Source organism: Pristis pectinata, chromosome 11 (assembly GCF_009764475.1).
Source record: "Pristis pectinata isolate sPriPec2 chromosome 11, sPriPec2.1.pri, whole genome shotgun sequence".
Taxonomy (NCBI): domain Eukaryota; kingdom Metazoa; phylum Chordata; class Chondrichthyes; order Rhinopristiformes; family Pristidae; genus Pristis; species Pristis pectinata.
The window spans coordinates 51,528,086-51,541,231 of NC_067415.1; the positions used below are offsets into that span (position 1 = coordinate 51,528,086).

The 13,146-nt window shown below is 39.9% G+C and overlaps 1 protein-coding gene across 3 annotated transcripts; it reads right to left on the reverse strand.

Annotated features, from left to right (window-relative positions):
- Positions 1 to 530: 530 nt before the first annotated feature.
- Positions 531 to 12,233, reverse strand: LOC127576004 (collagenase 3-like). Of its 3 annotated transcripts, none has more exons than XM_052026322.1 (10): positions 5,549 to 5,771; positions 5,144 to 5,376; positions 4,904 to 5,052; positions 4,681 to 4,806; positions 4,336 to 4,497; positions 3,265 to 3,403; positions 2,127 to 2,257; positions 1,389 to 1,548; positions 1,138 to 1,241; positions 531 to 1,008 (listed from the first exon to the last, which is right to left on the reverse strand). In XM_052026322.1, the coding sequence occupies exons 1-10, from the start codon at positions 5,663 to 5,665 to the stop codon at positions 905 to 907; spliced, it is 1,425 nt and encodes a 474-aa protein (XP_051882282.1). In that variant the 5' UTR covers positions 5,666 to 5,771; the 3' UTR covers positions 531 to 904. The 3 variants fall into 3 exon arrangements, with proteins under 3 accessions (XP_051882282.1, XP_051882283.1, XP_051882284.1); XM_052026323.1 differs by lacking the exon at positions 5,549 to 5,771 and adding an exon at positions 12,102 to 12,233 and having other exon boundaries at positions 629 to 1,008; XM_052026324.1 differs by lacking the exon at positions 5,549 to 5,771 and adding an exon at positions 9,739 to 9,759 and having other exon boundaries at positions 629 to 1,008.
- Positions 12,234 to 13,146: the final 913 nt, after the last annotated feature.

Below are 13,146 nucleotides of genomic sequence, written 5' to 3' on the forward strand. Positions count from 1 at the left end.
AAAATAGGATGAAGTCAGCATGGTTTTGTTAAGGACAGATCTTGCCTGACAAATCTGTTAGAATTCTTTGAGGAGGTAACAAGCAGGTTAGACAAAGAAGAGTCGGTAGATGTTACTTGGATTTTCAGTATGCCTTTGACAAGGTGCTGCACATGGGGCTGCAAACCAAGAGCCCAATTATCAACATGGCTGGATAATTACTTAAAGGTGGCCTCAAGTAAACTGATGTGTGGTGATATAGAAGAGAGAAAACTAAAGTGCAATAAATTCAGTTTAAGATTGTTAATTTTTGCCTCACTTAGCACAATTTGAAAAATTATGATGTAAATTATTTAGAAAAATTAATAAGTTGTTCAACAGCAATGAAGATAAAAGATTTGTCAGACAAGAAGTATGTTTAACTAATCCAAATATCTAAATCTGGTAGTTCAGCAATTACAGTGATCCCTATTCTGATTTTGAACCAGATCACTGGCTGTGACAACTATGTAAACTGGACAATTGCTCTGCAAATGATTGAATAAACTTCAAAGGGTATTAAGCAAGCTCTTTAATAGTAACAAATTATTTAAATGATGGAAGTCAAGCGTAATAACACTGCAGTGACATGCATTCTAAGCTGGTTCAATCCATAATTTGATATCATTCAAAGTTATGCTTTCTGTATTTCACATAAAACACAATTAATCATCATTGAAAGATATTAAGCACTTTTTGAAACAAGTGTTTGAAAATATAATCCATTTATGTATCTAGAAATTTGAATTATCAAAACTTACTGCCCTTTTCCATAACAAAACAGTCAGCTTTAAAATTTGCCAAAATAAGGACCTATGCTTTCAAAGAACACAGTACTCTGATAGTTAAATGTTAGGTAGTTATTAAGGCAAGCACTTATTGTTAATTAATCACAATTTAGCCAGCTTAATATTTTCAAAACACGGATAACTCGTTTGTTCCTGTAGTCATATTCATATTGTATTGGTCCACTTGATAAGTAGAGGTAGCCTAGACAAAAAAATGAAGAAAAAACTTTGAATCATTACAGCATTTAACTGATTAAATATAAACATAAATCAAGAACATATTTCTGTAAGCATTGAATGTTTCATCCCTCCATTATTTTTCATTACTTACCAGAGTTTTGAAAAGCTGAATCTACTTTGTTTCCTATTCCAGGAAAGTCATCATTTATTCTTCTTGGGTATCCTCTTTCCATTTGTTTTCTCCTCAGATCATAACTAAACATGAGAACAAATGTAACTATTTCAGGTGGATATTGAAGTCAAGGTATCTTGTAAGCATACAGTATATCTATGTACCTTGTAAATCAGTACTATATATATAATTGTTGAGAGGAAGCATTGCTGAATAGTACTAGTACATACCTCCAGTATTTTCCTCTCACGAAGAATAATACTTTTTTTCTCTCCTTGATATATACAGCAGCATCTATGTGTTTAACAGATCTTGGAAACCCAAAAAATCTGATACTCTGAGGATACCTTTCCAAAGTCCTGAATCCCCTAATTAACCAGTACTGTGATCCTGTGGAATTATAACAGTGATTTAGTGAAATCATGGGATATAACTACAATTTTCAAAAATTAATAGATTTTGCTGTTTTCCATTCCATACTTTGTATTATTTATCAGAAGACTCAGGGGAAGTAAATTTCATTTCATTGGTTTAAATAGAAAATTCTAATGCTTTGTCCATAATTTGAATTGATCACAGAAATGCCTTATAATATGATTTTTAATTTTATGATATCAAGGGATATGGGTTTAGTGGAGGAAAGTGGCATTGAGATTGAAGATTAGCCATGGTTTAAATGAATGGCAGAGCTGTACATGACCAAATGGCCTACTTTTCCTTGGATTTCTTAAATTATGATATTCTAATGTCATTAGTGGACTCTGTGTGGATTTTCCCAAACTCCTCCCCTTCCCTTCTCCAAAGGCACAGGAACCCCATACACTGTTCAAGCCATTGAGTACTCCAATATACAAAGTGACAGGAAAGCTTTACATCCAGATGCCTGGTTAGATGCCAAAGAGGGAGCTTTTAGGTGCTATATATATAGCTTCCCTTTATAATGAATAAGATAATAAAAACTCAAGAACCTTTGAAGAAAATAGCCAAATCTCTGTCCTTTAATTCAACTGCAGCATCAACAGACTGAATGTTGGGAAAAATATTCTTGATTGGAATTGAAGTCACATTTGTGCGCCAAGGGTGTTTTCGCCAAACGATTCTAAACAAGAGAAGTTCACGTTAATTATTAGGTGATATTCTTATTCCACAATAAAGAGTAATGCTATATACAGTATTTCTTATCATCCAGGAAAGTAAAGTAATTTCATCCAAGTTTTGAATAAAAAGGTAGCAGTGTACTTTTTTTTTCTCTTTTCATACCTTTCCTTAAGATGTAGAAGGAAGCTGTTCAGCCCACTGAGTCAATGCCAACTCTCTGAGCAATCCCATTAGTCCCATTCTTCCACTTTTTCTCCCCAAACCTATTTGCTTATGCAAGTCCATTAACACCCCCTGAGTTTCCCACCCGACACCTACTCTAGGAGCAATTTATAGTAGCCAATTAACCTATCAAGCTGCATATTTTTGAGAAGAAACTGGAACATCTGGTTGAAACCCACACAGTCACAGGAAAAACACGCAAACTCCACAGTGACTGTACCTGAAGTCACTGGATCATTGGAGTTATGGGACAGATGCAGCATTTGTAGTGCCATTGCATTACCCTTTTTGTACCAATGTATTTATTAGTCTTCCATGGAGTTTGATGATATCAGCTTTATAGAAAAAAACTGAAATATGCATTATGCTTTGTATGATGCAAATCATTGTTGTTTTTCTTTACACTTTTTACTGTTGCTGTCTTTGAAAATCAAACTCAAAGTTTGCAATAAAAAGGGTTGTTTAGATTTCATAAATACATTCTGCTTTCCTCAAGTCTCATTACAGCAATCTGCTGAGAGCCTGCCACTAGAATTAGACTTCACGATTAACAAAAGGTATCCATTATTGATTGCCAGCAGTCTGAGGTTAATATGACTCAGCTGGGGTTAGAAATGCAGTATGAAACACTACAGGATCCTTTTCTTCGCATTCGGCAACAAAATATATCAATATATACTAATCCACTGTGCTGACAGGATTGCTAATTGCCTTAATATTTAAGTGAATGAAAATATCTACAGTGAAATAAGTAGCATAAAACAGAACCAAGAATGTAGTTCATACCCATCCTTAAAGAACCAGACTTCACCACGTAGACTGGTAATGGCATCAAATGACAGTTGGGGATTACACCTGTCCCAGGCTTTAGTCGGTTTTGGTGGTTTTGGCTGTGGTTTTGTTTGTCTAGAATCTTCAGGAGGTCCTAAAATGCAGAAGTATTGTTACCGTTTAAGTGGTTGCTAAATCAGCAGTACTGATTTTAAATTGAACGAATTCATCTTAATGGTTAAAGCAACTGGATAATGCTAAACTCTCCAGTGGATTGTCACAAGGAAACATTGGGGCAAATTTTAAAGGATGTGGGGAAAGTGCAAGAGGATGGGACTTTGCGGCAGCTATGCAAAAGCCAGCACCGCACAATGGACCGAATGGATTCCAGTTGGTGTAAAATTCAATGAATGAGCTGTATTCTGCAAGGCTGTACAAAGATCTTTTACTTGCAGCACAAGTTATGTCGATCTCAATAAATGGTTCCCAAATGGTGGTGTACATTGGCACATTAAGAAAGAAATGTATGTGTTGCTCAGATTGAATCGCAGACGGTGAGTGAGGAAAGAACATGACCTATGAAGGGCGAGTTGATGAGAAATGTGCTTACAGATACCGAGGCTCCATTTTACATGGTTCGTTCAGACTTCTGAACAACTTTCGGATTTTGTATCTGGGGCTCGCCATATCTTAAGAACTGTAATGACATTTTAATAATCTGACTGATGGTAAGGCAAAGTTACCATTTTATCAGGACAGGGACATATATCCAGAGCAAATGGACCGCGGCTACGCCAAATTATCAAATGATTGGAAGATGCAGGTTGTCTAAGCGTTGGGAAAGGGGAAGGCTATTTTAATGCAATTTTCTGCGGTTGAAGCACGCATGTCTTGTTTCACGGCATGTTAAGGTGCTGATAATAAAACTACCCGATTCTTTGAGAAGTCATTTTTTTCCAATCTGCTTTCAATCTGTATCTATAATTTTGCATTCCTGAAGATTTTATTGGTGCTTTTTCCCAATAAGCGAAGCACAGAAACCTTTCGATAAACATGAACAGCAAACTGTTTATATGCTCAATATACCATATAAAGCCTGGATTCCTCTAACATCGTCGGCTGAGAGGCGAAACCCGTTGGTATTGACATACGAATAGGTGGGGAACATTAGAGCAGATCTGTCCTTTGAGTGACCCAGTCCCAGTGCATGTCCAAATTCATGAGCCGCAACCAGGAACAAGTTGATTCCTGGAAAGACGAGTAGTAATACAAATGATTTAAACGTTTAACATCTCACGTGAATTGAAATTCTAAGATGACCTTATAAGGTACCATGACCTTCATTCGTTTATTTTCTTATTTAATGAAATATTGGAACATGTATATTTTTACAGTTAGTTACATCTTATTTAGCGTTTGCAACCTCCTTACCATCTCTGGACAATGTCCACCTTTCATCCTGATCAAAGTGAGTATCGCCACCGATGTCCGATCCAGGAGGAAACGCGTGAGCCAAAATCCCACCCCGTCCATCGAACGGATTAAAGTCCCCATGATCTTGGAATAGAGAACATAGGAGCGGTAAATGGTATATACATAGTAACTTATCCACCATGGCGAAAAGCCCCTAAAATTGTTGAATCGCGGAACTCACTGGCTCGCGCAAACAATATCATGATATCAGCTTCTCCAACGGCCTGTCTAAAAAAGGTCAGCGGAGTAACATCGCTCCAGACTTTAAAGGCCAGGGCAATGGCGGTGTCTGTCTCTTGTCTCTTTAGGTTTGGTGTGTAGTTCACAATTCTGTCAGGCAAGAAGGGAGAGGCCAGATGAGTTTGGTTGGATTCCTCTATAGAAAGGACAATATTCCCACCGCCCCTGCCAGCACATGTACCTGTAGGTAATTCTATTGTGTGACCACCGGGGTCGTCCGGGAAACAAAGTGAACTGCTCCGCGTCTGGTACCCCACAGCGGTCCTTCTTCATCACTTCCAGAGTTTCGCGGTTCAAGTTCCCAGTCACTTGCAGACCAAAGAATTCTTGCATTTCCCTAATCTTCTTCTTCATCCCGGTGTCGGTTTTTCTCCATTTTGACTCGGTCATGTTGTAAAATCGTTTGAGGTATTTCTAGATGGAAGAAGGAAACAAAACTTACATCAGGTATAAATGTTGTTACCTGAACGTTAGTTTAACGCTCGGAGGGAATTACATTAGTTGTTTCGTGGTTTTATATTCTGTTTGATGATCGATTTTATACACTGTACATAAATATTGGTTTTGTATATATCTCTGCATATACCCGGCATTGATTCCAGTCGTTTTCGCTAAATTGTTCGGTTTCAGAGTTGAGGGGTACAGTTAAACTAAGTCCAAGATTAACTAATACAAAAAGAACGGGGATCTTGAAGCACTTCATCTTCAGGGTCTTGGAATGACCTGAGTCTTTTTGTCCTGGCTGAGTTTTATAGGGCTGATCGAGTGTCTTACACTACTGTACAGTGCCCAATATACAGGATATGAGCAATATTTTTTATTCCATGTGGTTTTGTCGCTGACATCTCCGTTATCTTGCAGCCGGAGGCGTTGTGAACTTGCACGTTATTTTTGATGTCGAAATAGTGTAATTTTAAAGCATGTGGTGTATGATGAATAACAGAGATAGAAGGAGGCTTTATTCTCAGCATTATATTTAGTGATAGGACAGAGTTAGTCATTTTAGACATTGTATTTCAGAGTGTTAGCAATTTAATAAAGTTATCAGATAAATGTTATGTTTTTCAATCAAAATTAGAAATATGTTGGAGAACAAGTACTATTTTTAATTTGGAATTCATTCTTTTGGATACCATGTTAGACCAAAAGACTTTATTTTGTCATTTTGTATTTGAGAAGTAACAGTGCCCTTAAGCCTTTCATTCAAAATAATACTTCTAAGAAACCAGAGAGCCAATAAAAAGTTATTAGAATTTTGTTGGTTTCAAAATTGCCTCAACTAAGAAGAGTTCTGAAAGGAACTTGTTGCCAGGTAGCTGTAGTTACACATCAGCAGAAATTAGAACTGCCCCAATGGAAATTGATAAAATGCAGGAAAATTCAGGCACAGACATTTTTCCATCCATTTCAATACTCAGGGAAAGACGATGCAAACTATACGTCTGGATGCAAAGGTGAATCAAACAAAACTCTGAAGTGAAACAAAAGCAAAATACTGCTAATGCAAGAAATTTGAAATAAAAGCCAAAAATCCTCGGCAGGACAGACAGCAGCTGTGAAGAGAGAAACCCTTCAGATTTTCAGGCCAATGGCCTATCATTGGAACTGCAAAACATTAGATATTTTATAGATTTTAGCCAATGACAGAGCTACAGAAGTGGGGGGGGGGGGGGTGGTGGGACTGGGAAGAGCAAAGTAGAAAGTTTGTAATACGCAAGGCAAGGGATAAATGACAAATAGATTATAGGGGAAGGCAAAAGGAGGTGGTGCATGTGGCAGAGGACACTGCAAACATCTCAAAGACTTCTGATGGGCCAGTTTCCAACAGCATGGAAGACTTCTAATAATCACTATCATGAGGGACAAGGAAATGGGAAAAAATGGGATTAAAGGTCACCAGGTTCTGATGGCCTGCACCCAAGGATTTTGAAGGAAGCAACTGTAGAGATAGTAGAGCCATGGGCTGAATATCAAACTTTCAAAACTCACTGAGTTCCATAAAGGTACCAGTAGATCAGAAAACTGCAAATGTGACTTCATTGTTCAAGAAGGAAGGAAGACAAAAAAACGGCTAAGTATAGGCTTAATGTCTGTTGATGGTAAGATGATGGACTTTATAATCATTTAGAGAAGCTTAATCAGTCAAACCAAGTCAATGTGGTTTTATGAAGGGGAAATCATGTGTGACAAATTCTTTGAGGATGTAACAAGCAGAGTCAATTGAGGGGGACCCGTAGATGTAGTGCTTTAAGGACTTCAGAAGACATTTGACAAGGTGCCACATAAAGGTTTGGTGCACAAGATAAGAGCACATGGTAATAAGGGAACTGTAAGCAAGGATTGAAAATGGGTTATCATGCAGAAGACAGAGTTGGAATAAACAAGTCTTCCTCAGGCTGGAAGGATGCAACCAGAGGAGTACCCCAAGGATCAGTTCTTGGTCCTCAATTATTTATGATTGAAATGAAATGTCTTGAAGGGGGAATCAGAGTGCAAGGTATCTAAGCTTGCCAATGACACAAAAATAGGTAGGAGTACATGTTGTGATGTGTCTAGTTGGATTCTGCAATAAGGGATAGATGGGTTGAGTGAACCAGTGAAAATGGAGTTTAATGTGGAAAAGTGTGAGGTGATGACTGATAAGAGGATTCAAAAGGTGGACTATTATGGAAACAGAGAAAAATTGTAGATAAGCAAAGTGCAGAGAGATTTAGATGTTCTTGTGCACGAAATGCAAAATGTTTGTGGGCAGGAGCAGCAAGTGGTTAAGAAGGCATATGACATGTTGGCCTTTATTGCAAGAGGGTTGGAATTTAGACATAGGAAAATAGTGTTACAATTGTACAGGGACTGGGGAGGCCACACCTGGAGCACTGTAAAGGTTTGGTTGCCTGATTTAAATGAAGGATATACTTGAATTGAAAGCAGGCCAAAAAAGATTCACCAAACTAATTCTTGGTACATGAGGGTTGTCTGACCACCAAGTAAAGAAGTTGGATCTAGATTCTTTGGAATTTAGAATAATGAGGGATGATCGCATTGAAACATTTAAGATCCTTAGGAGACACGACAGGGTAGGAGTTGAGATCTTTCCACTAGTGGGAGAATCTCAGATGAGGGGACATATTTACGTGATTAGGTCTGGTCATTCAAACTGAGTGGCATAGGAAGTTTTTCTTGCAGATGGTGGTGAATCACTGGAATTCTCTACCCCAGGGAGTCATGGAAACCAGATCATTTGGGGTACTCAAGGAGAAGGTTACATTCTTGAAAGATCAGAAATCAAGGCCTATGAAGAACTGGCACAGAATGGGATATAAGGCCCACAAATGAGAGCCCTGTCAACCATGTGAAGATGTAATAGGATGGAAATGCATGGCTGAAGGAAAGGGAGAGGTATTGGATGCCTTTTCTGTAGTATTGTCAGAACAGATATGATAGAGCAGGGGGAGTCTGGGAAAATGGAATACAAGGTATTTGTCAGCGCAGTTAGGTTAAAGGGAATGGTGTTTTACAGGCAATGGGGACCAAAAAGAAAAGGAAGAAGAAGGAAAAGTTGGAGATGGATCACATGGAGATAAAATAAGGCATGGAGATTACATGTAAAGTTGATCAAATTTCCAATTTGAGGATGAGACCAGGAAACATCACAGATACTAGTATTGATAATTTGGAAAAAAAATGGTGGAGGGTCTGGAGTAGATCAGGATCCAAGGATATTCAACAAGTATTCCATGACAATACAGGCTTAGTTTGGAGCTATTATATTTTTAAAGGGGTGGCAGTAGGAGAGGGAAGGCTTTAAAATCAATGTCAGTGTGAATCTTTGATACACTATTGCTTGAACTGCAGACATAACAATGGTATTGGTAATCTTTTTTAGAAGGACTTGTCCTGCAAAGAAAAGGAGAATGTGACATATAAGCACATGCGGATGAAGGTAGGGACATGCAGTATTTCATGCACACGTGCATAATTTCTCCCAAGGAAAAATATTTCGGTTTGAAGTTAACCTAACCTAATCTAAAAGTGCAATGTGAAGCTGCTCTTTTTGAAATGAAGTAGATTTCATTTGTTCGGGATTGTCTTTATATTTGGGATAGGTCTGCATGTATTAGATTTCTTTGCTGCATTCATAATTTTAATTTGCTTTATTTGAGTTGATTTGAAGCCTGCTCCTGTATGCAATTACAAATTGCAACATAATTGTTCTGGCTGCTCTGCAGATCATTATTGTGATTCTGACAAAATAATGAACATTTCATGTATAACATTTTTCCGGTCAGGTTTTGTATGAGAATCCTGTTATCTTGATTTAAAAAAAATAGAATTTGAGCAAAACATATGAGGAGAAAATGTAGGAAACCTACACTGAAACACCTCAGTAGAGTTGTTTTTGAACCAGCAGATTAAACAGAAATGTTGGCATTGTGATGGAACTAATTGCTGTATCGTTGTGGGAAGGATCCCACACAATGACTTCCTTTTGTTAAAAGAAGCAATCTGACCTTATCAGTATTGCGCTTCAGCATTGCATGATGTCATTACTACCACGCATATCTCTGAATCAGAAACCTGTTGGTTCAAGTGCTGCTATAAATTGAACATGTCACCTAATTAGTTTTGATGGGAATGCTGTTATTCAGATGAAATTCCAAAAATATCCTTGTCTATCTCATGTAAGTGATCTGATGACAGCTTTTGGAGGCACAAAGACTTTTATGTTGCACTCAATCATCAACGAATGTCAACAAAGCAGGTTAATTTTTTTTGTACCTTACTTATTACTTGTAGAAACTTAATCTGCACAAAATAGTTGTCACATTTTGCGACCTAAAAAAGGAAATAATTGGATTTAATGGATGACAATTTCCATTTAATGTAGCAAAAGCAGCTGAGATAGTTATAAGACAATATCAAATAAAAAGACAATTTTGACAGAGCGCAGCAGAAGGACCTATTAGGATACGTCACCAAACCTGGCCAAAGTGATGGATTTTAATGAACGTGCTAAAGGAAGGGAGAAAGGTGCTGAGTCAGAGTCTGGGAGTTTAGGGCCTAAGGAGCCGAAAACAAGGCCAGCAGTGATGAGCCTATTAAAGTCCAGAATTAGAAGCTGGAGGATTGGAGAATCGCGGGGATTTCAGAGGTTGTTGGGTTGGTGGAGGTCACAGTGCCAGGGAGGTTGAGCTGGAGGGGGATCAGCACATAAGTTTGAGGATTATAAAACTCAGGCTTTGTTCAGCCGGGGCCAATGGAGGTCAGCAGACACAAGGCTAATATAACAAATGTAATGTGGGTACAGATATAGACTGCAGAGTTTTGGATGAACGCAAATTTACATGGAGTGGAAAATGTGAGTCCATCTAGGAGATGATTGGAATAGTCATGTCTGGAGATGATAAACTCATGGAACAGATAAGCTGAGGTGGCCTGGATTCAGATAATGTTACGGAGAAAGAAGTAGGCAAATGTTTTGGTTGACCTTGGAACCTGTCAATCTCTGCCTTAAATACACCCAATGACTTGGCCTCCATTGCCCTCCATGGCAATGAATTCCACAGATTCACCACTCTCTGGCTTAAGAAATTCCTTGTCATCTCAGTTCTAAAGGGATGTCCCTTTATTCTGCAGCCTTGGACTCTAGACTCTCCTATTAATGGAAACATCCTCTCCACATTCAATCTATTGCAAGCCTTTCAGTATTCGGTAGGTTTCAGTGAGTTTCCCCCTGATCTGTCTGAACTCCATAAAATACAGGCTGAGAGCCATCCAACACTCCTCATACATTAAGCTTTTCATTCCCAGGATCATTCTTGTGAACCTCCTCTGGACCCTCTCCAGGGCCAGCACATCTTTCCTTAGCTACGGGGCCCAAAATTGCTCACAATATTACAAATGCAGTCTGACCAATGCCTGATAAAGCTTCCTTGCTTTTATATTCTAGTCCTCCCGAAATGAATGCTAACATTGCATTTGCCTTCCTTACTACCGACTTATCCTGCATTAACCTTGGAATCCTGAACTGGGACTCCTAGGTCCCTTTGCACCTCTGATTTCTGAATTCTTTCCCCATTTAGAAAATCGTCTACACTTTTATTCTTCCTACCAAAGTGCATAGCTCTGCACTCCCCTACACTGTATTCCATCTGCCACTTCTTTGTCCACTCTCCTAACCTGTCCAGGTTCTTCTGCAACTCCCTGTCTCCGCAACACAACCTGTCCCTGCACCTGTCTTTGTATCATCTCCAAATTTAGCCACAATGCCATCAGTTCCTTCATCCAGATCATTAACATATAAAGTGAAAAGTTGAGGTTCCCACACTGACCCCTGTGGAACTCTACTAGTCGCTGGCAGCCATGCCAAAAAGACCCCTTTATTCCCACTTTCTGCCTTCTGCCAGTCAGCCAATCTTCTATCCTTGCTAGTACTTGGTCCCTAACACAATGGGCTCTCATCCTGTTCAGCAGCTTTGCGTGTGGCACTTTATCAAAGGCCTTCTGAAAATCCAAGTAAATAACATCCACTGACTCTCCTTTTTCTAACCTGTTTGTTACCTGGTGAGGACTCCAAGGGTACTCCCTCTGTGTACCATTGTGCTGCCACTTCTGGTGACTCTGTCCTGCTGGCAGCACAGTCCATGCCTGGGCAGAGTCTGGCACTTTTTCTGTAAGGTATAATTGTGTGAGTACAACCATATTAGACCAGCAGTTGGGTTAACCTCCTAACTTATTCACCAGTTCCCAGATGTTTGTGAGAGGATATTGCGAGGTTGACTGGGATTGACTTTGCTGTAGCTTAACTCAGTGCCAGTGGGTCTATTCAGTTCTATTCTCTTTTTGAACATTACAGTAATGGTACAAGTGAGTGACTTGCTAGGCCACTTCAGGGGGCATTTTAGAGTCAGCACAAAGGGTGGGTCTGGGTAAGGATGGCAGATTTCCTCCCTTGAAGGATATTAGTGAACCAGATTTTTATGGCAGTCCACTGAGTTTCATGTTCATTGAAGCTGGATAGTGGCTGTGTTTGTGTTATTTTCAAGTTCAAGTTTATTAACTGAATTTAAATTCTGCAGATGCCACGACGGGATTTGAAGATGGGTCTCTGAATTTCTAGTCAAGAAATTTAATTGCCTTACCGTCACTGTACTCGATCACTGTAACTGAAAACTTGTTTGATTACAACTTCCAGTTCTGATGAAAGGTCATCGACATGAATTGTTATCTCAGCTTCTGTGGAGAGAGAAGCAGCTTGATCCGATGAGTGTTTCCACCATTCTGATTTCCCTCTTTGAGAAGAAAATGTCTATAAATACTTATCGCATTTATGCACAGTCATTACAGGTTCACTCTATTGCCTGGCTTCTTTAGGCTGTTTGATCTCTTCAGTTATGTGCTTGCTTCTGATGTTGTACTTCTCCCTGGAACTGACTCCTCCACACTCAGACCCACACAGAAACCATGTTTGCAATATAGTTTTGTCGCAGTAAAGCTGATTGTGCTTTTCACCCAAATGCACCCAATAGCCACCTTCTGCATGGTGGCCCATGATGTTGTAGCAGCTAGCTACACACTACAAAATGAAGACACAGAGTCGCTGGTTCGAAATCAGAAGTCGAATGAATGACGGGCCGGTGCGCCTTTAATATCCCAAAACTTCCCGCGCTACAGTTCCTGGGTCACCTGACCTTCCCGCACGCAGGCTTTCCTAGCCCAACGATGGGGAAGAAGAAGGGCCCCACGCCATCTTGGATCGGGGCCTCCGACGACGTTCGCGATGTCGGGAGCCGGTTCAATGCTGGTGCGGTGAATCTCTACATAACCACCCCCCCCCCCCCCCCCAACAACCAGCAATACCGTTGCGAAAACCAGAATTAAATAAACTATGACTTGGGTGGCCTGCCCCTGTTGCTCGCTGGACCACCATGAGTTGGTCCAAGTCTAAGTGAGCCAGCTTCAGCCGGTCACCTCCTTGCGCCCCCCAATGTCCAGCACAAACATAGACCCATTGTTCCTGACGACCCAGAATGGCCCTTCGTACGGCCGTTGCAGCGGTGATCGGTGCGCACCCCTCCTGACAAAGACAAACTTACAGTCTTGGAGGGAAGTCAGCATACGGGTCGGGGCCTGTCCATGTCACGAGGTGGGAATCGGGGCCAGGTTTCCAAGCCGCTCGCGCGGCCG

What these genes read in the sequence shown, in the direction of transcription:
- LOC127576004 (XM_052026322.1), bottom strand. Translation starts at nt 5,665, where the DNA reads ATGAAGTGCTTCAAGATCCCCGTTCTTTTTGTATTAGTTAATCTTGGA. An exon ending in CACAATAGAATTACCTACAG is followed by an intron (nt 5,053 to 5,143) that starts GTACATGTGCTG and finishes CTTGCCTGACAG; the next exon opens with AATTGTGAACTACACACCAA. An exon ending in TTTGGCTATTTTCTTCAAAG is followed by an intron (nt 1,549 to 2,126) that starts GTTCTTGAGTTT and finishes ATAATTCCACAG; the next exon opens with GATCACAGTACTGGTTAATT.